The 23,302-nt window shown below is 37.5% G+C and overlaps 1 protein-coding gene and 1 long non-coding RNA gene across 3 annotated transcripts in view; one reads left to right on the top strand and one right to left on the bottom strand.

The window, feature by feature from the left end:
* rnf19a (ring finger protein 19A, RBR E3 ubiquitin protein ligase) overlaps positions 1-22,042 on the top strand; it is a 48,733-nt gene extending 26,691 nt beyond the window's left edge. The window contains exons 3-10 of one of the 2 annotated variants that reach the window (NM_001326695.1): positions 3,255-3,463; positions 5,562-5,706; positions 5,837-5,999; positions 12,175-12,289; positions 14,151-14,312; positions 15,427-15,640; positions 18,699-18,842; positions 18,960-22,042. In NM_001326695.1, the coding sequence (NP_001313624.1) occupies positions 3,255-3,463; positions 5,562-5,706; positions 5,837-5,999; positions 12,175-12,289; positions 14,151-14,312; positions 15,427-15,640; positions 18,699-18,842; positions 18,960-19,674 (1,867 nt within the window). In that variant the 3' untranslated portion in view covers positions 19,675-22,042. The remainder of the gene's footprint in view (positions 1-3,254; positions 3,464-5,561; positions 5,707-5,836; positions 6,000-12,174; positions 12,290-14,150; positions 14,313-15,426; positions 15,641-18,698; positions 18,843-18,959) is intronic. The other variant, XM_088651381.1, reaches the window with a different exon arrangement.
* LOC147832481 (uncharacterized) lies at positions 1,098-4,824 on the bottom strand. Its single transcript, XR_015516584.1, has 2 exons — positions 2,475-4,824; positions 1,098-1,741 (listed from the first exon to the last, which is right to left on the bottom strand). It is a non-coding gene; the product is annotated as an uncharacterized LOC147832481 (long non-coding RNA).
* Positions 22,043-23,302: the final 1,260 nt, after the last annotated feature.

Below are 23,302 nucleotides of genomic sequence, written 5' to 3'. Positions count from 1 at the left end.
TGGAGTCTTTTATCAGGCCGGTGGAGTGGCTGGCAGCATATCTTGTCATGCTGTGCCCTGTGTTTTAATGATAACATGACCTTTTAAGCTGCCTGTTTTCTTATTTCCTTTTTGGTAATCCTTTGCACTTGCTTATTTTCTCAGGTGGCAACATTGAACCTGTCCTGTCACAGGACGTGTCTGTTGTGTGTATAACAGAAAGATTAGGTGCTTTTGCTTGGTACTTTTTTTTAATGCATGGCAAAGCCTTAACAATGCAGAAAAGAAGAACTGCTTAACATGTCACATCAAGTTTGGTTGCAGTTAAATAAATTGAGGTATGCTCAGAGGAGTGAAATCATATATTTCTGGAATTCAGTTAGTGCTACATTAAGAAGTGTTGCTTATTTGTTTACACACTTAGGGGTTTTTTCCTACATAGAGAATTATAAATGGTATCGTATGTCTCCATCAATTTTTGTACCAACTCCCCCTTTAAGAAAAAAATCAGACTGGCAGTTATGGCTGCTTGCAGACCCCAAGTGATGCTCAAGCACTGGTCAAGCATGGTATTTTTTTTATATGATAATGCTTAATAAAATTGCAAGAATAATGCAGCTTGTTTGTTTCAAGTAGCAAAAATTCCACAATCTGGTTACCAACTCTTTATTTTGGGGCAGGACATTTTTACACTGAATAAAATTATTTATGTGTGTTGCCGAACACATTTGTGATTGAGGGACAGACATCAGATGCACATGAACCAAAAAAAAATTAAGTTCAAATGACATTTTATCAACATTTGAACTTTTTTCATTAAAAAAAAGAAAAGAAAAAAAAGCATTTTAGTTTAAAACTGCTTTTTCGTTCAGATTGGCAATCTAACTGTTTGTTTCCATTAATGCTGAAATGAAACAAACCATTTTCAAACTAAAACAGTGTCTTAATTAAACTGCTGTTTTCCAGTTGAAGATGCCAAACATAACTGCATCAACTGAAAAAATGTCATTACTGATAAAATTAGATTTTTTAAATATAAACTTGCTAGTCTAATATCCTCATTTCTTTTGATTAACTAGTTTTTATTCTGTTTGGAAAGACATCAGTTGATAATCTGCTGTTTTTTTATTTTTTATTGGTCCTTTGCATATCTTGGTTCCCTAAAAATCAAGTAGATTTTCAAGCAATTTTCGATGAGTCAGTAAACGTAATGGTGAAATAAGATCAAAGATTTGGTTTTGGAACCATTTCTGTTTTTTTACTGCACAAGACTTGGATTATTGTCCTACTGAAGAAGTCCCCAGTATCCAGTATGAATTCATTAGTGGCTATTATTAAAACTATTAGCGTTGCAGAAACAAAATAAGCTTATGTATAAGTTGAATTTTAACATAGTCGCACTGTGTAAAGCCTTTCTGTTAGTCAGACATTAAAAGTGCACATTAAAAGTTAACGTGAACAGCAGACAGTGTGAGTTGCATTGCTTCTGCATTGTTGCACCGCAGGCTTGGCTGAGGGTCTGCTGTCTTGGAAGACAAATGTTGTTTAAAGCTATTCTGTGTTGAGCGGAAAGGCTTTGTGCCATGTTTCATGCTGTGTGGCACATGCAGGGCTTTCTTTGTGTTTCAGAGGAGAAATCCTGTTTGACTTTTAGTTCTTGTGCTGTCACTATTCTTCTTTTGACATTGCTGTCTTTTGTTAGCGCTCATTGTAGATCAGACGAGGGGCGTCTCAATTCTCCAGCATTGTGTTTACTCTTACCCTACGTTCACACCGAAAGCGGCGAGAGCGTCAAAGTAGCCGGAAGTCATTAATTTTCAATGAGAGCCGGCGGCGAAAGGCGGCGAGGAGCAGCGCGTCGCGTCTTCGCCGGCGTGAGCATCGAGGAGAGTTGAAATGAAGTCAACTTTATGGTAATGAGCTATGACGCGGCTCGGCGGCAAGCAATCAGAATGAAGAAGTCCATCGATTGATAGCAGTTCAGGGAACACAGACCTGTGAACTTTGGTTCCGACCACAGTTGTTCCCAAGGGTTTGATTATTGCGGTCGCCGGATTTCCAATTATTTACTATTTTTTTCCTAAAGGAACATTAAATAAGTTACTGGCGAGTTACTGATGTTCATTAATGTTATATAAATTTATCTTAAAAAGCGGGAATCTCACGCGATGTGACAGTACAAGTACAGTACTGCTGCTTCAGGATATTTCAGACATATGGACACATATTGAATAAATAGAGCAAAGCCACACCACACGCAACTTGATCTTCCATTGTTGTATGAATTTGATAAGAAGTGCGCAACATTTTCACGCTAGAAACATGTTTTATGCAGGAATGTAACTGATATGCTGCAACGGCTCCTTTAAATATGAGATCAATGTAGCGAGTTTTGACGCTCTCACCGCAGGAGCTGAAGGCAGAGAGCGTTGTCGCCAGGGCGGCCAAAGCGACCTTGGACGCTCTCGCCGCTTTCGGTGTGAACGTACGGTTACACACTCAGACTCCTGTAGAAATATGGGCAACTCTAATGACAAAAGCCACTGTTTGTGGAAACGGAGGTCAAGAAGAATTTTCTCCAATGGAAAACCTACAGTTGACCCTAATGATAACTGCTTTGCACAACAGAGGTTTAGCATCTTTTGTATGAAAATTAATTGTAGTGCAATTATGTCTGTGACACTTAAACAAAACTATTTAATGTCTTTTTTTACCTGACTGATTCAGCTGTTCATATTAAAACTATTTTATCATCTGCTGAATTTTTTTTTTTATCACATCATAATGACTATCAAAGACTCATATTCAGCTTTGCTGTCTAACACACAACACTTAGCATAGTGATCCTGTAACTGTCGTCTCTCTGATTTCTCCATCTGCCCCTTGTGACTTTCCAACAATCATTAGCTCTGCAGACAAGCACAATTTGCAGCTTAATAGGTTCTCATTAATAATGATTGGGTCACAGTGGCCATTGGCTGCTGTAATTGATGATGCCGTCAATTCAGATTAGCAGGCCAGTTAATCTACGTTGACCAAAAAAAGCTCATCTACTTTTCTTAACTAGATAGCTGCAGTGACATGACCTGGCGTATTTGTTTTGAATGGGAAAAAAAGAAGTATTATATTAATAGAAATAGCTGTAATGGCGTTTTCTTTGCTAATACATCTTAATAACAATGTTTTTGTTAGATGGGTGACCTCAGATAACCATGAGCTCATGGACCTTTTGTAGTGCATGGTTGTGAGAAGTATTTATCTGTTTGATTTGACAGGTATGCGGTCATTGCCTTCGGTTGTGCCAGCTGTCCAAAGATCACGTGTGGTCGTGACGGCTGCGGGACTGAGTTCTGTTACCACTGTAAACAGCTGTGGCATCCAAATCAGACCTGTGACGCCGCTCGACAGCAGAGAGCCCAAAGTCTGCGGCTGAGACCCTTCAGATCATCCTCACTCAGCTACAGCCAGGAGAGCGGCGCTGCTGGTAACACACACACACTCACACATGCACTGAGTATTTAGTTGGGGTGGGGTTTTCTTTTTGCTTTTTCCTCATAGCAAACTAACTAATAGAGAAGCATGGTTAGGAATTGTGTGGCTGAAGCCATCAAACTGATGTCCAATGATTGCCACTCTAACGCAGAAGCAAATTGTCAGACTTTGATTAAATTTTTTTTTTTTGTGGATTAACTTGAATGGATTAATTGTTCACCTCAAGATGTGAGCTAACAGTATAAACATTGTACATTTTTGTTTTCACATGGACTTAAATCCAATCCAGTTCTGCAGTGAATCTTTAAGACTCGCTTTCACAATAGAGCTTTGGATACAGAGCTAGAGTTTGGTTTGTCATTGGTTTATATCCATGTGATTTAAAAACACCTGAGAAACCTATGTAAGTTTGTGTTATGAAGAGTGTGACCCCTGTATAATATTATTCTTTTTTTAACAGCCGGAAATAATATCTAATCTATTCTTTTGCGAGAGAAAAAGCTATTATTATTTTGTAGAATCACTCGTAAGCATCTGTCTAACATATTGGAGATGTTGCACATGGGGCTGTGGTGATACTGCAAAAAAAAAAAAAAGTCATGATATCATGTTTCATATCATTCGATATTGATAGTTATTGAATATTTTTTAACAATACATTTAGGAATATTAGGATTTTAAAATTATTTTAACCACTTTATTTGAATTTACCAACATTACTAAGGCAAATAGTTTTAACCCATGGTCAAATACAAAAATATTTAAACAAAATATCTCATCTCTTTATAATAAACATAATTGTAAATAGACTCTCAAACTTGATAGATAAAATGTGTGCAATGGTAAAGGTAGATTTAAGGTGTCTGAGGCTGTAAATCTTAAACTTTGTAAACCAAGCAAATACTGATAATCAAATCTGAGCCTTCAAGTAAATGAACCAACCATTATTATTTAAATACATATTGCAACATTTCAAATTGAGAAGTTGAATGACTACATTACTCCCTATGCTAAAAAAATCTTTCAGATGGGGTGCTAGTGGTTGGGATGCAAAAGAAAAGAAACCAGAAAGCCACTCTGGCAACATCCTTAATTTTTTTTTTTTTTATTTACAATCTCCTCACTGCTGCTATATGGCACTCATTTTCGTGTGTTGTTATTCTGACCTGAAGTGACAAGTGCGAGCACACGGTTTCCTTCACCGTTTTCATTGCGATTTGTGCTCGCCCTCCCCTTCCCTGCTGCAGCTCCAATTAGTTTATAGAGAAAAGTAAAAAGCACCACAGTATTTGGATGTGCTGTGTTTGTCTGAGGTAATTAGTCTATCGTTACTGAAATGTGTATATATCCCAAACAAAGTGTGAAGCAGATTGGTTAGTTCTACTTGCGCGAATCGCAGTCCCTTGCGGCATTTTACATTGGCACAATATTTAGATATTCTTGTTTGTCAGGAATATTTGGGACAATTATTTGTTAATTACCAAGTTCTAGGTCATTAATGAAAAACACTGACTTGGTCATTTCTATTTTCTGAAAATTCACAACTTTAAAAATGTGGTTAACACTTTAAAATAATGGCCCATTTGTTGTTTGATGTTAACATTAATGTATGTTAATGTATCTACTTAAATGAACCAAGTATGAAGAGACTTTTACAGCATTTATTTATCATGATTCAACATTTACTTTTTATGTGTTATTAAAATTGAAAGTTGTTCTTGTTGGCATTAGTTCATATACACTGTGAGTTAATAGAAACTAACAATGAACGACTTAAATTTACAAACATCATTAAAGATGAATAAATACTGTAATAATAAATGCATTATTTTTGTTCATGTTAGTAAATACTTTAACAAGTAGTAACTAATGGACCCTTATTTTAAAGTGTTACCAAAACAAGTATCTGCCTGGTACAATTAGAATTATCCTAAACATCTGGGGGGCTTTCATATATGATCTTGAACAATAAGGGGTCTTGTGTAAAATCACAAACTGTGTTTTTGTACAAAATGATCAAACCTAAGCTGAAAACATCTTGCGTCATGTCAGCAAAGAGTGCTCTTAACTGTTTTGTTTGTCTCCCTAAGCTGACGACATTAAGCCATGTCCCCGCTGTGCGGCCTACATCATTAAGATGAATGATGGGAGCTGTAATCACATGACCTGCGCAGTGTGCGGCTGTGAGTTCTGCTGGCTGTGTATGAAGGAGATCTCTGACCTGCACTACTTAAGGTCAGTGAGCGGGACACCACTGCGGTGTTCACAATATACAACCATGTGATATAGAATACCATGTGTTTAAAAAAACTGAATTTTTAGCTAATTTCATATATTTTGTGTTTGATTTCCGTTTCTGGCACAGTCCTTCGGGATGCACATTCTGGGGTAAGAAGCCCTGGAGCAGGAAGAAGAAAATCCTGTGGCAGTTGGGCACGCTAGTGGGAGCTCCCGTTGGCATTGCACTGATTGCAGGCATTGCCATACCCGCGATGATCATTGGGATACCGGTGTATGTGGGAAGAAAGGTGGGTGGTCGTCTTTAAATGTTAAAAATGAAGGGTGAGGTGTACATGATGGCTCTTTGTGTAATTCTACATTGCGTAATTTTTAAACCTAGTCTGTTAAACTATTTGTATTAAACAGTCATATTTGGTGTGTTCGCATTGGTTACTATAGTAAGTGTCTCCATAGTGCCAATAGAGATTTTCTTCTAGGACTGAGAGAAGCTGTAATTCTCTAAAACCTTTTAATATCACCTTATTGTGATATTATTGCAGGATGCAAAACTCATTACGCAAGTGGACAATCATCAATGGAGGCATTACTTGGGTTGGCAGCTAGCTCTCTGCAACTCTCACATGGTCATCCACAGAAGCTAAGCAGGGCTGCCTGCAGGGTCAGTACCTGGATGGGAGACCTTATGGGAAATCTAGGTTGCTGCCGGAGGTGGTGTTAGTGAGGCCAGCAGGGGGCGCCCAACCTGCGGTCTGTGTGGGTTCTAATGTCCCAATGTAGTGACTCGATACTTTCTCTGTCTTTTGGATAAGACATTAAACCGAGGTCTTGACTCTGTGGTTGTTAAAAATCCCAGGATATCCTTCGAAAAAGAGTAGGGGTTTCACCCTGGCATCCTGGCCAAATTTGTCCATCATGGCCTCCTAACCCTCCCCATATCATAATTGGCTTCATCACTCTGTCTCCTCTCCACCAATTATCTGGTGTGCGGTCTGGTGCAAAATGGCTGCCATTGCATCATCCAGGTGGATGCTGCACACTGGTGGTGGATAAGTAGATTACTCCACATTGTGTAAAGCGATTTGAGTGCCCAGAAAAGCTCTATATAAATGTAAGGAATTATTATTAATAAGTTTTAGACAATCGTAGCTTTTCAACGTCCTGGATGACGGAAAACTGTGGCTGTTATTGTCACATCAGCAGCAGCACGTGTACTATGATGAGTGAAAAGCTTAGGTGCTCGCTCCAGACAGTACAATATACAACAACATACTCCTTAAAACCAGCTAATATCAATGTTCACAGTGATGCGTGAATGACAATAAATGTGTGAAAGACAAGAAATATGTAAAGAAAAACGCACATTACACACATGTAGGCACAGGTAGGACAAGTACACAGTCAAAAAGGTGCACATATAGTTTGACTGTTGGTGGAAAGTTATTGTAGGCAATATTGTTAAGGATTTGGTTAAAGTGCAGTGCATGCTACATCCTAATGGTATGCAGTGAGGGGTATAGAAAGAGTTTTTGAGGTGTGTTAAGTGTTCATCAGCCTGATAGTCTGTTGGAAGAAGCTTTCCTTCAGTCAGCTGATGCACGACTGGATGCTGCAGAACAGTCTCCCTGAGAGTAAAGCCTGGTTTATACTCGACGTGTCCGCTTGTTCACTTGAGTGTGCGCGGCGAATGTGATGTCACTGCGGTGTTTGCGGAGGGTCGCTTTGGGTTATCGTGGCATGATTTCAGCTGGCGGTGCGTACGGCATTTTTTGAGACTTGAGCAAACAGTGCATGCGGCGTCACAACTGATTTGAGTTGAATATGAACCACTTTGAAGAGATTTTATCTGAAACAGTACAACTGTACACGCATCTTATGACCCGTGATCAGAGAGATAACCAGATAATCAATAATTCTTGGCTAGAAATTGCAACCGCCTTGGGAAAGGAGAAAGTTTTTGTTAAAAGGTTTGGAAAACCTCAAGGATGAGTTCCAAAAAAGGCCATGGCAAAAGTGGAGACCCAGATACACAATTACAGAATATGTTTTTCCACCAGTCATAAGTTTCACACGGATGTATTTTGTTTAATTTTGTATTTAAAACAATTTAATAGTTACAAAACTATAACAAAGTCACAATTTTTTTTGATAACTGGAAAGGATTATAATACACTGATGCCCTGTTTCTCTGGGCTTTATTGGTGACAATGAACTGTAATGTTGGACCACCATTGCCTTTTTAGCATAAGTATAGGACAGAAACTAGCCAGACAAACGTACTTTTTTGGTTTTATTTTTGCGATAATAAAACATATTTGTAGAGCAACTCGTGTTCTGTTGTCGTTAATATTTTAATAAATTGTAATAGGTATAACTGTTCAAGATACTATATATCATTATAATTATTTGCTAGAAGTAGCAACAGCGGTTTGAAAGGAGGAAGGTTTATTTTAAAAAGTTTGGAAAAACCTGAGGAGTAAGTTTGTTGTGTCAAAAGAGTCCATGGCAAAAGTAGAGACCCAGATACAAAATTACAGAATACGTTTTTCCACCAGTCATAGCTTTTACACTGATGTATATGTTTGTGGATCGGGCTAAATCTAAAAAAAAAGAAAAAAAGACCACAATCGTTTTAGTAAGTGTACTTTTTTTGTGCTTTTATTCTTGCCATAATAAAAATATATTTGTAGAGGAACTCATGTTTTTTGTGATTAATATTGTAATAAACTTTAAATGGTAAAACTGGTCGAGATATGAACAAAACAAGTGATGCATCAAAGTTTGATTTAAAAAAAAACTTGAATGGTTATAAAATGCCTAAAATCATTAAAATAATGTATAAAAACAATACAAAATCATTATTTTAAAACTATTGAACGACATTATGATATGACGTACTTCCGGAAACTTCCTACTTCTCTGTTTATCTGTCTGATTTTACAGTGGGTTTCTTTTGACCGCCCCCTGTCGTTTTAAAGAATATCACAACGGTGAACGCAGCGAGTATAAAAGCCTCGTCCGTTTCGCAAGGTGTGTGTGCAGTCAGCGGAGGTGCGCGATGCGGCGCCAGGCGAAAGTATAATTCCATTTTAACGGAGAGAAAAGTCCAAGGCTTGGGGTGACTGATGATTAGCAAATCTCAAATGTCTTTTTTTACTATTTAAATCATGCAGTTTATGCACTGCAGGTTTACCCTAAAAATAATGATTAAGATAAAAAAGCACTATCTTTAAAATAGTAGTTATAGTACATAGTACATAATATTAGATTTTTTAGTGTGTAACTGCAACTTGTGGTTCATGTAATTTGTTTTACAATCATAATAACATTTACAGTGCATTTTATTTTGCATTTTTAATTGGTTTATGCCTAAACCGCATGCTTTAAAATGGTAGAAATTGGCATTTGAGACTTGCCAATCACATGAAGTCAGGTTGTGATATGATTTTTAATGTTCATTTTATTGATTAATATAAACCTTTATAAAAATATTGTATTCATCATGCAGCCTTTTTTCTTTTTAAGAAGTGGCCATTCAAAGTGAAACAGATTACAAAAACAAGCTTGTTTTAAATGTTCAGTGCTATGTTTTGTTTTACAGCATAAAGGCGCTCTAGTTAAACACTGCACAATCTAGCAGCTTTAAATTTTGTTATTAATATTGTGTGTAATTTGAATTGTAGAGCAAATAAAGTATCACAACTTATGTTCACAGCAGACCTCATTTAAATGACAATTTGGAAAAAAAAAACATGGAAACACAAAGGGGAATTGGTCTTTCAGGTTTTAACTTTACCACTACAATGCTCTATTAATAAACCTTTACATGAATGCCAAACTGTCTTGGCAATCAAGGACGTTTGCCTTTTTTTTTTTAATCATTAGACATCCATTACAAATCCTGCATTATAAACCTTAATTTGGGCTGTCAACTCGCTGGCTCATGACGTGGGCTAAATTGAGGAAAAATACACATCGGTTGATTTTCTTTTAATCCGACAACATTTCCTGTGACAGCTTCTTTTGTGAACCAGTTTCTCTGAATTCTTTTGTCATGACTACAAGATAATAAGGGCTTTCATTTTGTCTGACTAGAAAAACACTGTTGCTATTATAAACCCCGTTAGAAGATTTTGCCAGCATGTTAACATCAATTTGACAAGCGCTATTCTTAACTTTATTAGCAGATTGGACATTCGGATGTCAAAATAAAAGTCATGTTATATAATTTTATTTCCTGCATTAAGGATTTGGTATTGTGCGAGTTGAAGGGGACCTGTTGTGCTGCGTTGCACAAGTCTCAGGGGTAATTTGCTGCAGGTTCCTTGGAGATTTTCCTGTGGGGTTTTGTAATGAGGGCTTTCAATTAATTAGCAAAATAAGGTCTGTGGTAAACATAACTTATGTATACTTGAGTGTTTTGCTCTACGACAGCAACTGCATAAACCCACATCCCAACACATTTTGTCTTGTAACACATGGGCATCCCAGGGGTCATGGAATTTTTGGAATATAATGGAATTTTAAAAGGTCTCTTCCAGACATTGAAAGTCATGGAGTTTTATACATTTTATTTCATAGAATATTTTCGTTTGTCGTTTAATTTAATTCCTATTTATCAAAATTATTTGTACTATTATTTGTATAGTAGTACTGGTTGTACTACTATATCTTACTGTGTTTCTCATGCTATTTCATAAATTCTGTTAATCATTATGGTTAGGCTTTTTTTCCCACTGCTGGCAATCAAATGCAGGCACCAGGTTGTGCTTGTTAAAGAGTCCCTATAATGGGTTTATGAAAATGACCTTCCATACAGTGTGTATCACAGCTCTAAGTAAATGAAAACATCCAGCTGATGTTTAAACCTGAAAATGCACCTTGTTTAAAAATATTTAAAAAAAATTTTTAGGTCGAGTTACAGTTGTTTAAATGATTTGTTGTTCGTTGGGATCTTTTGCCTGTTCGTATCTATGTCGACATGAAACAAATATGAAGTCCCGGATCCGGTACAACATGAACGTGCCTCTCCTTTCAAACATTAGCGGAGTGTGGGTGTGTGTGGGACTGATCATGACTGAAAATGAGTGAACATCGAGTGAACGTTTTAGTGATTAATACAATAAACTACCCTGTAATGGGGCATTTGTTGGCCGTTTGTTAAAGGAATGATTGGAAAAGATTTTTGATGTATGGAGCTTTGAGTACTGACAAAGTTCTATTCACACATTGCATGTAAAATTGAAAATGCGACCCGTGCCGCTTTCTTCACCATTACATCTGCCATTTATCATTGCTATGGCCATCAGCTGTTTCTACACAAGTTTCAAGTTTCAAAATAGTCCCGCTTTTGCCACTGTTTGGGTTAATACTGTATACTGTCGTTGTTATGACCTCTGGTTAAGAATAGAACAATATGCTGGTGTTAAACTGCATTGCTTTAATGCATTTCTGCATTGGACTCACATATATACTTTACACTCTGGCTACTTCAACAATGTTAGCGTATCTATCGGTCTCGCGCTGAACACAATCGACCAATCACTACAAACTGGCTCATTGGACCAAGCACAGATTAGCATCGCGACCAGCACAGATTAGCATCGCACTAAGGAGGGGTTTGAGAACAAATGAATCGCTGAACGAATCGTGGGAGTCGTTGGGATAATTGGGTAATAACAAATGTAATCATAAGACAATGAAAGTGTTTTTTGACATTGCAAGCATATCACCCTGTTGTTGGGGACCCTCAAAACCAAAATATGACCTTTTAAAATGCATAATATAGGCTGTCTGTAGCTCTTTTTTTTTTTTTGTCTGCACAGTGCTCAACCAGTCCCTTCTGGATGTTGTGGACCTTTTTTTCTTCTGTTTTTTTACAATTAAAATCTCAAGGGAACCAGTGGCAACTTAATCTTCTGGATTCTGACATCAAAGTAGGGTGAAACCTGTAGAAGTGTGCTTCAGAAATGTATTTATTGGCTCTCTATAAAAAGCAGTGATTGGGTTTCTAGCATTGATAGACTGGTTGTGTACACTCATCGGCATTCAAACATCATGTAAAAGTGAATTTTGCATAATAGATCCTCTTTAATATGCAGACTGTCTCTTAACCAGATTAACCCACTGCAAACTGGGTCACTTGTACAATGATTAATAACACTTCAGATATGTGCCGTTCAGTCTGAATTTCATTATGAAGGGATTTCCATAATGGTCTGTTTATCTGACCTGGATTCAAACTGAGCTGTGTGAATGTTAAATGTGAAGACCTGCATGTCTTATCACACACTTTATCAGCCTTTTTTAATCTTCAAGGTACTTGTCAGATGATCGAGCGGAAAGTTATGTTAGCATTTTAAGTAACCAAAAGCAGAGTTTCAGTAGAAATAATGAATGTGAATGAGCAGTGTGCTGGCAGATGAATGCTTTTACTCACTCATTGTTTAAATCTGTCTGATTCAGATTCATAATCGTTATGAAGGGAAAGACATCTCCAAGCACAAGAGGAACCTTGTCATAGCCGGCGGAGTGACTTTATCTGTCATTGTGTCTCCAGTGGTTGCTGCTGTTACTGTTGGTAAGTGGAATTTTTTTTTTTAATTTTTTTTTTTTTTTTTTTAAAGGGGAAATTTTGATTTTGATTTAGCATTTTGTACTCCTTATGAAAACACCAAATCTGTTTGTTCGGAACTCAAAACCTAAGGTATTACATGCAATTACTTAAGTTGAATTTTTTTCCAGTAAAAAAAGAAATATAAAAAACTTTTTTTTAAATATTGCTTAAATTGTACTTGAGCATTAAAAGAAAATATAGTTAAAGATTTTAAACAAATGTTTTATTTTATTACCAAAGCTCATCTTGTGGTGCTTGTTACTACTAATTAACACAAGTGTGTGTTTTAGGCAGACCACAGGCAGTCATGGCTTAATCTTTATTTAATCTAATTTTAATTGCTATAATAAATCCTGCATGTTTCACTTTTGTGTCACTGGTTGTGAATGCTCTTAAAGGGATGGTTAAACCTAAAATGAACATTTCATCATTTACTTACCCTACACTTGTTCCAAACCTGTTTTTTTTTTTTCTTCTATTGAACACAAAAGAAAGATATAGTAAAGGATGCTGGTTGCTGGGAAATATTGACTCCCATAATAATACTTCCATAGTGACGTCCATGATAAATTCCATAGTTTCCTTATAACAGAACTCAGTGGGTATCCTAAACCCGCATTCTTCAAAATCTTCCTTTTGTGTTCAATAGAGGAAAGAAATTCAAAAAGGTTTAAAAATACATGAAGGGGAGTAAATGATTTTTGGGTGAATTTATATTTTTGAGATGAGAATGTACCATTTTATTTAGTAAATTGTTAACTGATGTCTGGGGGCTTTCTAGAACAAATGCTGTCTTAATGACCAAATCATTCAGTGTGTTTGCAAACTGATTGAACAGTTTAACTGATAACAATATGCTCATTCTGTGTATTTATATTCTACAATCATATTCGAGAGTGGGTTTTTTACAGCTCAAAATAATGAGAAACATGTTTTTTATGAAATGATTTAGAAGTATAATATTATGCTTTTAGATGTAGTGAAGTAAAAATGTAAGTTTTCCAAAATTAAAATGCTACAATAAAGTACATATACTTAAATATGAAATACACTGTGCCGAAATACTTTATCAGTTACATTCTATTGCTATTGCTCATCTCATTGCAATGTCCACACAATTGCAATTGGCCTTTCTAGCCTTCTGAGCAGCTTCATCATAATTAACATGAACTCTATTTTGTTACCATTTGTTACTGCTTTTTAAACTAGTATAAAACAAATTGATTTCAGCTAGTTGTTTAGCATCACATTTCTCTAAATGTGGTATACCAAAATAACTGAAATTAAAATTGTTGTGAAGACAAAACGTGTAACAAAGTTACCTAAACTGTAGCTAAAATAAAATTTTATAAGCATTATTAAAGGGCATGCTCACTGTGCTGAAGCCCGATTGTCTCCCTCCCCTATCCCCCGACGGCCTGCACTCACACTGTCGTTTGCCTTTCAAACCCGAGCATGCTTGCGTCATTGCAACTGTTCAGTTTAATAGGAAGAGAATCGCTCTTGCTTCGTACAGTGGCAATTGCTTTGTTATATCGTTTTAGTTGTTTGGGATGCAGTGACAAAGTCCAATATTTTGCCGAACAGATCCACTACTTTTGACCCTAAATCACATAACTGCAAAATAAAAAATAAAGACATTCTAAATATCAATAAAAGTTATGTCTTTGGGGTGAACAGGCTTTTACATTGTTGTTTTGTTATAGATCAAGCTCTGGTATTTCCTTCAGCATATGCAAATCTGATTGTTAATCTCTCAGGTTTAAAGGTGGCTGTATGCGTTGCGTATTAGCAGTTGTGTAACCATTATATTGCGTGTCTGCAGGAATAGGAGTGCCCATCATGTTGGCATATGTCTATGGTGTGGTGCCCATCTCTCTGTGCCGCAGCGGTGGTTGCGGTGTGTCTGCGGGCAACGGTAAAGGTGTTCGTATCGAGTTTGATGATGAGAACGACATGAACCCTGGCACTGGAGCTGCTGTGACTGGTAAGTGTATCTCACTAAAGGCAAACTCACGGCTGTTCTTAACACATTTATAAATCTTAATGTCACACGCTGTTTAAAAAAAGCCCTCAGAGTCTGTCCTTCTCTGTGCCAGTCTGTTATTCACTGGTTCTGTCTTGACTGTCACTCCCTCAGGATTCGTCTATCATATTTCACACTTTCACTCCGCCTCGTTCATCTTTAATGCAAATGTGTGAAGTGTGCTCTAGTTTGAAGTGCACTTCCTGGAGTGTGCTAGATTGTGTTAGATTTTACTGTGTAATACGGGTCTCACTAGACTCTGAGTGAAGGTGAACCATATTAAGAGACCAGAAATAATGTTAAGACCTTGAGTTTATCCTTATCTAGACATAATTGCTGATACTCCGGGATCAAGTAGCTTAATTTCTCAAACGCCAAATAATTCCTCCAAAGCTGGGGTAACACTGGGAACAAGCAAATTTTGTTCTGATGTGCCGTGCGTGCTGGAGGAAAATATAATTAGAAACAAGCTTGACTTATTTAAAGTTTTCTGCATTTTTTTCTGGATTCTTTTTAGAAATCCAGACATTTTTAGTAATCAAAAGAATGACAAATAATCTGTGCATGAAATGGAGATTTTATTATTATAAATAGAGTTCTCTTTCTTTTTAAAAAACATTTAAAATAAAATGAGATCTGGAGGGCATGAAAACAGGCTCTTAAAGCACTAGAGCTTTGTTGATACTCACCTCCTATAGTAAACCAGTTGTGGTGATTAGAACAGGCTGACTTTTGCAAGTGTGATGCGGCCTACTAACACCACACACATGTAGAAAAAAAAATAATACAAAAAAATGTAAATCATGAACACAAAAATATATGATATGCAGTATTCTTTAACATTTTAAGAAGTGTTAATGACATTCAATTTTCCAATGGAGACAATTGAAAAAAAGAAAATTTTGATATTTAAATGTATCATTCACAGACACTAGTACAAACTAATTTAATGCTACATTTTAATTTACCTACTTAAATTCCTATTTTATATAGTTCTGTTCTTGCTGTTTGTTTGTTTCCATGATGCTTCAAACCTCTATGAATGACTATAAATGTTGCCTTTGTATCTTAATAGACACCACTTCAGTAGCAGAGACCAGGCAAAACCCCAGCATTGGTGAGGGCAGTGTAGGAGGTCTGACAGGCAGTCTGAGTGCCAGCGGGAGCCACATGGAGCGTATTGGAGCAATGAGAGACAACCTGAGTGAGAACGCCAGCACTATGGCCCTTGCTGGAGCCAGCATCACTGGCAGCCTGTCAGGAAGTGCCATGGTCAACTGCTTCAACAGGTCAGTGACACCTGTCTACAGGTTAATTTGTGCTTTATTATACAATAAATGTCATTAAATTGTATTTATTTTGTGATGTACTATGTAGACACAAATTTAAAATCAGTGTTGGGGAGGTTATTTTGAAAATGTAATCGATTACACATTACAAATGACCCTGTTTAAAGTGTAATAAGTAGTTTAACTTTTTAATTATTTTATAAAAGTAAAGTAACTGATTACATCTGATTACTTTATGATTACTTAAATTTTTAATGGATATTTTCAACTAAATCATTTTCAAGCATTTATACCAAGCAGGTGTCACCTTACAATAGCTGTTTACTGTTAGAATTTCAAACTCTCTGTCGGCACCAGTGGTGTAGTGGTTAATGCTACGACATATGCACTCCGGTGCTCGCGGTGACCCCGGTTCCATTCCGCCTCGCGGTCCTATGCCGATCCTTCCCCTCTCTCTGCTCCCCATGCTTTCCTGTCAATTCTCGCTACTGTCCTGTCAAAATAAAGGTGAAAACCCCGGGAAAAAAAAAAAAAAAAAAAAAAAAAAAGAATTTCAAAATCTCTCATTAATTAAATTAAGATTATATTCATTTAATTTTAAAGTACAGCCATCACAAAACCACACCTTATAACAAAAAGTGTTTACTGTTGTTACAAAATAAAAATGTTAGTTAGTTGTGCAGGGTAATTTTTGTGGCATTTGCAATATTAAAAATACATCCAAGCCATTTTTTGCAATTTTCATTTTTAAATCGAAGCAACTTAAATCCAAGTCAATCATATTTTAGTGATCAATAAAACTGTCTATGAAACATATGAGGCATATTTGTTCAGTTCAATTATTTACTGTGAATATGATGCTGTACCAAACAGAAACAAGCTATATATAGTATATAACGGCAAAAGCTAATCCAATAACACTAGGTGTTACACATTTAAAATACAATAGTAATTTATAGAAAAGGGAGATTATTAGGAGTAAGCATTATATTGCATATATTTTACAACTCTTCATTAATGAATTACACTACATAATGTAGTAGCATTAGTAACTATCATGAACTTATAGTAATTACTATAGTGTACTTTATCTTTTACTACATTAAACTATACATATAGACCTCCTCTCCCTCAGTCATCTTTCCATCAAGCAAATTTCTTGTGTTATCCTTGACGTCACCGACCAGAGCAAGAGGTGGCAGTAACGCAACAAAAAAAATTGTTGTCGAACACCGAAAAACGGGTAGAAGAAGAAATCATCATTCTCGCTGCCATATGGCTTTAATTTCATCGGCTAGACTCCGGCCTCACAGGCCTGTGAATGCCGGTGCTGGCACTTACTGATCAGCGATCGGAAAATGTAGCTTGTGTGGACGCGACTTCGCTGCTCCACTAATAAAATAGTTTCTCTTCTGAAAAGCTAGAGCATTTAGAAAGTAGCGATGCTAACTCTACCATGCTGCTGAGAAATGTAGTTATAGCAGAATAGCACCGCTTTAATAAATGGCCTTAGCAGAAGGCATCTTGCTTATCAAAAAGAAGCAAAGCAACAGATTCATATTATTTAACATATTTAGATGCAACCCCATTTGTAATCTTTAACATTTTCATAAGTAACTGTAATTTAATACACATTTTTTCTCCGTTTCTGTAAAGAATTACTGTTACTTTTATTTTGTAATTAAATTACGTAACGCTGTTACGCTGTTAACGCTGTAACTAGTTAAAATGCACTACATACTCTGCAAGGATGATTTCATAGGTACTCCCTCATTTTACTTCACTAAAGGCTGAATTATACTTTTGCGGCGAGTTATTGCTGTAACATGCGGCGCATGCCTTGCATATTTTCTTCTGTTTGTGTTGCTCTGACAATACCGCTAGCTAGGAGCGGGGTTTCTATACTTCTATATTCCTCTGTGTGGGTTTTATTTGTTGGTGTTGTGTTTACACCGGAAATACCTGTAATGATACCTTACTGTACAAGTAGCTTAAACTGGCTCATTCAGAGGCAGAAACCAGTGTCTGTGAATTTTAATCATAAGGTAAACAAAACAAAAGTGTGTATCTGGACTCCTTCACGGGATTTGACGCTTGTTAAACGCTGAATTTATCGGGCTCGCTCCTCTTTCATGTCTCTCAGTCCCACCCACAGTCATCCATTCTACCAAGCTAACCAATCACAGAGCTTGTGTAACATGTTGTCATGACATGTAGTTAAAGTTTTTTTTGAGAGGTGCGCGTCGGGGTCGGCCTCAGCCATGGCGCAGGGCACGTGCACTCAACACAGAAGTATACATCAGCCTTTAGTCCCTGCTACATCAGGGGTGTCCACAGTGGAATGAACCACCAATTACTCTTATATATGTTTTATGTGGCAGATGCCTTTCCAGCCACAATTCATAGATAATGTTTAGTGAAACAAATTGCCTAGAATCTTATTGACCTCACATGTGACTTTAATGGAATTCAAGTGCATTCAAACAAGATCTTGAGCCAAAACTCATCGATTTAGTTTAAAATCATAGTTGTCCTACAAGTTTGTTTATTCAGAAGTACTTGCATGTATCACATGGCATGATCCCGTAAACGAATGGAAGCCATTTTGACCAAATCACAACACAAGTGCTCATATGAATGCACTTTAAAGGGTTTGTTCACCCAAAAGTACAATTTCTGCTATTAATTAGACCACTGTCATCGTGTTTTAATTTCCCGATACTCTAGCTCATCTTCAGTGCACAAATTAATGTATTGTAGATGAAATATAAGAAATTTCTTATCCTCCATAGAAAGCAACAATCCAAAGACTGTCTTTTTTTTTTTTTTTAGATTTATTAGATTTCATCTAATAAATCTTGATTTGTGTCCCAAAGATAATCTCAGGGAATTGCAATGAGATGGGGTGACTAACTAATAACAGCAATTTAATTTGTGGTTTAAGACCAGGTGGGAACATGGCTTTGATCTGAGCAGTCAAACTGCATTACAGGAACTTCTATAAACACATTCAGGTTTGGTGTGACCGTGCTTTAACGGTGCTGCTTGTGTCTCTCAGATTGGAGGTTCAAGCTGATGTTCAAAAGGAGCGTTGCAGTCTGAGTGGAGAGTCTGGTACCGTCAGTCTGGGGACAATCAGTGACAACGCTAGCACCAAAGCAATGGCTGGATCCATTCTCAACGCCTACTTGCCTATGGACAGGTCTGTTGAACAAGTCTAACGGTAGTTTTACAAGCATAGTTCAGTGAATTTGTTTATTAGTGTTGTAGAAAGCCAAGCTTTAATTAATGGGTTATTTATTTATTGATTTTGGAGCAGAGATGGGAACAGTGTGGAGGTGCAGGTGGATGTGGAATCTAAAAGAGGGAAGCTCCGGCACCACAGTGGCAGCAGCAGCATGGATGACGGCAGCAGTGGAGGCCCCGGGGCGAGTGCTTGCCCCTCTGGCTGTCTTCACGACGGCAAATGCGTCACTTCTCGCTGGGCCAAGGAGCCATCCTCCACTTCATCCTCATCATCTGGCAAGAAGAGTAAAGGAAAGCTGCGCAAAAAGAGCGGCGGAACCAAGATTAATGAGACACGCGAAGACATGGACGCACAGCTGCTGGAGCGCCGCAGCACCAACTCCAGCGAACTAGACTCTCCTTCTCTGAGCGGCAGCCTTCCGTCTGTGGCCGACTCGCACTCCAGCCACTTCTCAGAGTTCAGCTGCTCTGACCTGGACGCCTGCAGACCTACATGCTACGAGTCTCACATCCGCCATCCCAACACAGGCGGAGCGGTCAGCCCTCTTCCCGAAGTCGAAAACGACCGGCTGGAAAACTGTCCTGCTTCTGGGAGCCTCCCTCAAGCTATGGTAGCCCCAATCTCCCCCGATGGGGCGGCAGAGCGTCCTCTGTGCTACATTGCAGAGGAGAATGTGAGTTTAATGTGTGCGGCTAATGCGAGCCAGAGCTCGCCTAAAGAACGCAATAACAACCTTCCTCAGCCAGCTAGCCCTGTGCGCAACACCTGCATTCAAACCGAGATATAACCAGACGGGTCGACTTCACCCAAAATGCTTTCACAGCTAACCTCAACGCCCATTTTATTACCAAGGATTGCACACTGAATTGAAGATTTTGTTTTGGTGTTCTTCTTCGGGGGTTACGTGGAGGTTTTAACGTCCTGGTCTGATGGTCGATTGTTGAAATGTTGGAGAAGGCGCACCACTTTTTACACTGGTCAAGGGCAGGTTGTGCCTTGAGGTTTCAGAAAGTTGACCAAAGGTTACAGTTTGATTACCAGGCTTTGTTAAGACCTGTCGGTCTGCGCTTCTAGTTGGTCTAAAGCTTGGATATGGTTCGGAAAGTCAACAGATGAATGTAAGGCGGCAAGTGATGCACAGATACTGAGGATGATGATGCTGTTGATGATGTAGCTGTCAATCACATATGCCTCTTTCAGTGTTCTGGGTCGCTCTGATGAACAAGTACATAGATGAATCTCGCAAAAACGTCTTGCATAGTTCAACCCAAAATTAAAACCAGAAGAATGAGAAGAATGTGAAATAAAGCCTGTATTTAGAACAGGTTAGATCTGTGCTGACACAATTTCATGGTGATTAAAGAGGGAGTTCACCCAGAAATTAAGCCAGCTCTAAACCTGTCTGTTCTGTGGGACATATCGACATTTTGAAGCCTGTTAGCAGCCAAACAGTTTAGTCCCTCATTGACTTTCATTGTATTTAATGGGATCCAAAACTACTACTTTAAAACGTCATCATTTAAGTTCCACTAGAGATATTTTGCAGGTTTGAAATGGCATGAGGGAGTGTGAACTGTCCATTTAAGCATATTTCTCTTTATAATTTCTAATTTAATGTGTCAGATATTTTGGCTTTCTTTTATTTCTCTTGTAGGTAGTGATAATTCTCATTCTTATTACGATAATACAGTATTTTTTTATCTCCCTGTATTACCATAGAACAATTATTTCAATCACCATAAAGGCAGTACTGCAAATAGTACCATGACTTGCATTTATTAGTTTTATTGCAGTAATAAGAGTGAGATTTGTTTGCCAAAAAAAAAAAATGCAATATTTTCCTAAAAAAATTTCAGAAAGTCTTTTTCTTTAAGTAACATTTCCTTGATTTTGGGTTGGAATATGACATGACGTGTTCTTGACAGAGTTCATGTTACTGACCCGTGTATTCAGGCACCTTCACCACACATGTACACACATATACGCTCAGTTACCCAGCATATAGCTTTAGTCTGAGGAACCTGCACCTATTCAAAGGCAACGAGCAAGTTGAGAGGGAACCGACTCCCTTTTTTTTTTCCTGAGATGATACAAGATGAGCCCATGAGGGACCAGGCAATAGCAGATATTTCCCTATTCACAGCAGTGATTCTTGTACATGGTTGAGTGTTTAATTTTAGTTTTTTTTTTCATCACTGCTTGTTTTCCATTTTTGCGGGGAAAGTAGATGCTTTTGAGTTGAAGAAGCACTGAGAAGCTGAATGAAGTCGTATTGCGCCCCCTGCTGGTAAGATGGGGATAATTGACCAAACCCTCGTCTGGCATGTTTCAAACAAAGTTTCTTCAAAGCCAATTTAATGCTAATTTTCAATAGAGTTACTGTTTTGGGTGCAGTGGGTTTATATTTATGAAGCGGAAGGATTTGCATTGTTTATAAAAGAGAAAAAAAAAAACTACGTTCATTGTAAAGGATAAGATGGTAATCGCATTCAGGTTGTTTAAGTGATTATTTCTCTCTTTATTGTCATGTTTGTATCTGTATTGACTCATGGTGCCTTTTGGATCATAGAAAAACTGTTTGTTTCTCCGGTTTGTGTCTTATTAATTGAAATGTAATGGATGAGGCTGCATTGAATGTTAGCGAGGCGGCGTGGCATGGTTTCCTATCGTCTCTGTGCGCACGGTTATAAACTACACAACCGACCGCCTACCAAAGACAGCACTCAGGCTCACTGACGACGACGACGACTCGTCTCTTCAACACGCTCACCTCCTCGTCTCCTCGCCTTGTGTATGTGCGTGTGTGTGTGAGAGTGTGTGTTTGCACTGTTCATCCCAGTCCTGTTCGCGTCTACAGCCGGGTCTCTTCCAAGAGTGGACTTTTCTTGCTGCCGTTCTGGTGCTGCTCAGTAATCTCTCGGAACTGATCCAATGCCACAAGCTGCTTTGTTTTGTTGTTTATTGTTCTTTCTGTTTCTTTAGTGTTTTTTTTTTCTTACGTTTTGAGCCTTCCTGCCCATTTCTGTTCGAATATTACTTCAGAGAGTAGGGCCGTTTGATTTCTAACTTGTTCAAAACAGCTTGATATTTGTATATTTGCTTTATAATATGCGTGTAAATGCATATCTAAATGAAAATAAAAACATGAATCCAGATGTGCGTGTGGTATTTGTTGTTCATTTTTACGCAGCGGGGTGAAGAAGTGATGGGTTAGTTCACCCAGAAATTTGAAATGTCGTTTGCTCACCCCCATGTACAGGGTGGGCCATTTATATGGATACACCTTAATAAAATGGGAATGGTTTGTGATATTACCGTCCTGTTTGTGGCACATTAGTATATGTGAGAGGGCAAACTTTTCAAGATGGGTGGTGACCATGATGGCCATTTTGAAGTTGACAATCTTGGATCCAACTTTTTTGTTTACTTTGATTAAACAGTCTCTCGATCATTGCATGTAAAGATTTTGGATCTTCTTGAACATTTTCAATGCTTTCTAACAAGTGGTGTAGTGGATCACAAATCTCTCTGTTTGGATTACATAATGGTTTATGAGTCACGGATCGGACCATTTTTCAGATCAGCCAAAAAGAGGAGACAAATGTAATTTGCTTTCTATTTATCACAAAAACAGCACTGCAAGACACTTCTAGTTTTATCAAACAAAACTTAGAACCTGTCATTTTATTAAACTAAAAAATAAAGAAATAATCATCTGAATAAAAATAAATTGTAACATATTTAGGACTTTAAAATATTCACTGTTAAAATTGTTGCTGATAGAGCTAAATGTAGAAATCTAACATTATAATTTGTACAACCCACATTTATTTTTAGTCTTATTTTTAATAAATGAGTTTATTCACTCACAAAACTTAATGTTTCATTGCTAGATGTGTCATTTTTGAAGAATTATTCGGTGGCATATTTTTGATTGCTGGTTGTCGCCACCTATTGGTTACATAATGTAATTGCTGCCTACAACTTTTATTTTTAAGCACAGATTTGAATCTTTACCATAAACACCAGTGGTTTTATCTAAACTATAAACTGTTCTCCCAGTACTTCCGTGTTCTTTGACTGTTTGTAACTTTATAGCTAACTAAGACTAAAGACTCAATCTCTTTTTTGATTTTTGCGTTTTCAGATGTGAATGCAGCGATTTGAAGAATTCATAAACATATGCAAGTCACCATCATTTATGTTGCATGTTGAGATCTCCATCTTTTATTGATTAATCTTAATTTCATTTTACACTGAATGCATTAATGCAGGCTAAACAAGTAATGACAGAAAACACCTTTAAAAACCTAAGAAACCCACCACAGCTCAAATAACCCACCACAACTACATCATTATTATACTTTACAGGAAAGCCTGTATGCTTTTATACATGTGATTTGAATGACATGAGA

The sequence above is a fragment of the Danio rerio genome, chromosome 19, assembly GCF_052040795.2.
Source record: "Danio rerio strain M-AB ecotype USA chromosome 19, GRCz13ab, whole genome shotgun sequence".
In the NCBI taxonomy this organism is placed as follows: domain Eukaryota; kingdom Metazoa; phylum Chordata; class Actinopteri; order Cypriniformes; family Danionidae; genus Danio; species Danio rerio.
This window is presented reverse-complemented; position numbering and strand designations above follow the sequence as displayed.